This window comes from Vipera ursinii (genome assembly GCF_947247035.1).
Source record: "Vipera ursinii genome assembly, chromosome: 2".
NCBI lineage: Eukaryota > Metazoa > Chordata > Lepidosauria > Squamata > Viperidae > Vipera > Vipera ursinii.
The window spans coordinates 291,385,351-291,389,080 of NC_139513.1; the positions used below are offsets into that span (position 1 = coordinate 291,385,351).

General features: G+C 42.7%; 1 protein-coding gene across 2 annotated transcripts in view; it reads right to left on the reverse strand.

The window, feature by feature from the left end:
- Positions 1-2,079: 2,079 nt before the first annotated feature.
- FAM219A (family with sequence similarity 219 member A) overlaps positions 2,080-3,730 on the reverse strand; it is a 53,576-nt gene continuing 51,925 nt past the window's right edge. The window contains exon 6 of one of the 2 annotated variants that reach the window (XM_083354911.1): positions 2,080-3,404. In XM_083354911.1, the coding sequence (XP_083211037.1) occupies positions 3,249-3,404 (156 nt within the window). In that variant the 3' untranslated portion in view covers positions 2,080-3,248. Of the gene's footprint in view, positions 3,408-3,730 lie in introns of both variants that reach the window. The other variant, XM_083354910.1, reaches the window with a different exon arrangement.

A 3,730-nucleotide genomic window follows, 5' to 3' on the forward strand; every position in this document is an offset into this window, starting at 1 on the left:
AGAGAGAGAGAGAGAGAGAGAGAGAGAGAGATAACGGACCAGACAACTGCAAGGAATATAAATCCTTCCGTTATCTACCATTATGTCAGAACAGAAGAAGCTCCCTGGATGAGAAGCAAAACATCAAGAAAAACCAAGAACATCTTTTGAAAAAGCCCCTTTGAAAGCCTTGCTAATTTCCCCTCTTCTCTGCTCTGTCTGTTTCTTAAAAAACATGAAGACACCGAGGCAAGGAGGTGCCAAAAAGAACGTTTTTAAAAAAATAATTTTTTTTTAATACCACCGTACTGACTTTACTAAAAGAGCTTTCTCTCTAAGAACCTTTGTGAAGATCGAAAGAGGAAAATTTTATCTTTTCATCAGAGTTTCGACACAAACGCATGTCCAGGTCAAAAGAAGGGGGGCTGAGCGGGCTGTAATTATTTACCCATCTGATTTCTCCGGGGCCCAAATAACGAACAAGGTCAAATTCAAAGCACAGTCCTTTTGCAATCCCCAAAAACCTGGTGGAGGAAAAAAAAATGACAAAGCGTTTGGCTAGAAACACAAAGGTAGGAGGAGGCCATAATCACATTAAGCAGTGCAAAGATTCTTTTTTTCCCCCCAAAAATAAAATAAAATAAATCACTGTTATCCGTTTGAAGGAACCATGTGTGAAAATCAAATACAGATGAGTTAATCTCTAGGTAGAAGCTTTTGAAAGGGACTAAGGATGTCTTTTTTTTTTAAAGGGAAACTTCTCTGGCCTAGATTCATCACTAATAAGGTTATTTTATTTTGTTTTTTTTGGGGGGGAGGGTCAGAGTTTATTCGGTTAAAAGAGTCAGCCTTTGCTATGGTTGTAGTCATCCCATGACGTTTTTTTTGCTGGTCCTTAACTCAAAGATCAACTCAGCAGAAGAAACCTGTCATCTCCTGTATCACGTTTCCAAAATATCTCATTTTCTTTTGCGGCTCACTCTTCTCCAAGAGGACCACCTAAGAAACTCCGCTTCGCAAAACCCAGGATCACTTTATCCATGGGCAATGGGTGGAACGGCTAACCAGGATGGGATATAATATAGTACCCACGTACATAAATACTCTATCAGGAGAAGAAGAGCAGTCCGAATTTGTGCTCACGAGGACAAATCCTAAACCCAGCTTGGAGCAGGGAAGTCCAGGAAAATGAGCAGGCTTTGATAGGGACAATGACACCGCCGTATTGGTTTTGTCTCTAGATACACTCAAATGTTCTCCCTGTTAGGTTGCAAAGCTTGGCACAGTCTGAGTTTAGCAAAGCAGAATGATCATCAATTTTGCTTATTATTATCTTTTTTTTCTCTCCTTTACTACAGGTGGCCGGTAATTTTTATACAAATGCTGCAAAAGCAGCCTATTTACAAGCAATGGCGATGGCCGAACAGGGCACCAATCTGCAAAAGACATGAGCATGCTAGTTGGCATCAAATAACGGGAGAGGATTTGGGCCAAAGAGTCTCTCGGCAAGCCCAACCTGGTCCCTCTTCTGGCTTCAGATGGAACGGGACAACTTGCCTCAGCCAATCCACCGCAGGACAATTTAACAATTCCATTTAAGGATTTAAAATAAATTTAAAAAAACCAAAACAAAACGTTTTAACTGTTATCGTTCGCGTTTCATTTTGTCCTTCCTTTGGCATCCTTCCTTGAATGACTCTATGCCACCATTTCTTTGTTATTAGTATAACTCTCGCCCCGCGGCAAGTTGGCTGTGGTGAGTTGGCCATGGTGAATTGTCATTGACCCAGGTCCAGGACGGAGGCAGGTGCTGGGTCTGGACAGCTGGGCCTTGGGACAAAAAGGCATTGCCTTCTGGACTCAACAGGAGCCTGCGTAAGCAGCCGCAATCCTGTTTTTGAACCCAGCGGGCATTGATATAGGACAGGGGTAGGCAACCGTGGCTCTTTTATGACTCATGGACTTCAACTCCCAGAATTCCTGAGCCAGCATGGCTGGCTCAGGAATTCTGGGAGTTGAAGTCCATGAGTCATAAAAGAGCCACGGTTGCCTACCCCTGATACACGAGAATATTGGTAGCTCAGGGTAGAAATTATTATTATTATTTTATTATTATTAATTTTATTTATTTATATACCGCCCTTGGTGCTCTCTGAGCTTGGTGGTTTCCTTGCAGACGTTTCCTTGCCCAAATTATATAACGTCACTAGTGCTGATGATGTTACCTAGCTGGGTCATGAAACGTCTGCAAGGAAAAAAAAAAACCAACCACAATCAGAGAGCACCAAGGACCCTCACCCCACCCCAGTTGGCACTACAAGCCAAGATCTGCTTAGGGCAGCAGCTTGACCCCTGGTCCTCGGAAAGCTAAAGGACCTCTTGCTTTGCAAATGCAGGAGAAAACCGCCCAGTGCAGATCTCCTCGTCTTGAAGAAATCAAGATTTCCATTGTGAGCAACGCTGAATCTCAAGAGTTGGTAGGCTACGTTAGGGTTTGTGTTTAGTGAGTAGGTAAGTCTATGGACTTTGGAGTGAGGGGAGCCCTGGTTCTACGTTACATTTTTTTTTTAATGTTTTAGTGGCCACCACTGTTTGGCGTTACACTCTTTCTGGTCCCCTGTAATCCACGTTTGGTATGAATTTCATCCTGGCCAATTCCTCTTTAGCAAAAAAATAATATAAAATTAAAAAAATCTCGTATTTCGTTCTTGCTCTCCTCTTCTCCCTCTTTATTCAGCTTCCCCCACTCCCCAAATAAAACCCCCTTAATTTCTGATCAAAGATTGTTCTCCTTCTCCTGCAACTGGAACAAAAGCTGTCAAGTAGAGACACTTTACTACAGCAGAGGTCTCCTAGCTCGGCAACTTTTAAGACTTGTGGAGTCTTAAAGTCTTAAAAGTCTTAAAAGTTGCCGAGCTTGGATAGGCCTGCCCTACAACGTCCTCAGCCAATCCGTCCATCTGTCTCTGGAACTCTGTGCATGATTCTTGAAACCAGCCCTGAATTCCAAAGAGATAAATGGAATTTTTCCTGTACAGAGTTATCTCACATCTCACTTACTGCAGTTTTAACATACACAGAAAAAAAAGAGAGAGAGAAGAGGATCTTAAAATGGTTAATATTATTATTAATTTTTTTTTTGGTTTCTCCTGACTCTATGAACACAAAGAGGTGCACGTCCTACCATAGGAGGAAGCAATGGCTGTTAAGTTTTACAGTTATAATGGAACGCGTTGCTGGTCGCCCTCGGCTTGGCCAGGCGTCCCCCGTTACTGGATGTGACAGGCAGTGGAAGAGGTGGCTTGACAGCACATGCAAGTGGGGTTGACGGACTTGGGTGGGATCAGGTCAAGGTCCTCGTCGTCCGGGATCTCGTCCAACCGATATCCGTCCTTGAGAAGTTGGATATTCAAGTCCTGGTTGATCTGCTGCAGACAAAGAGACAGGATGTCAACCCACCAACGGTCCAACTTGAGAGGCACCTGGCCCAGGATTGTAGGCGCGGACATGGAGATGAGAGAGCAGAGACTTCTTCGTAATTAGAGGGTTAGCTTCCTTAGATATCGAATTACAACATCTATCCCAGGGCAACTCTAGGTTGTCATATTGTGGTGAGTTTATTATGGTGTTATCTTAATTTAATATTTTATCTCCCATTGTATTTTTATCTATCTGTCTGTCTATTATCTATTCATCCATTATCTATCTATCTATCTATCTATCTATCTATCTATCTATCTATCTATCTATC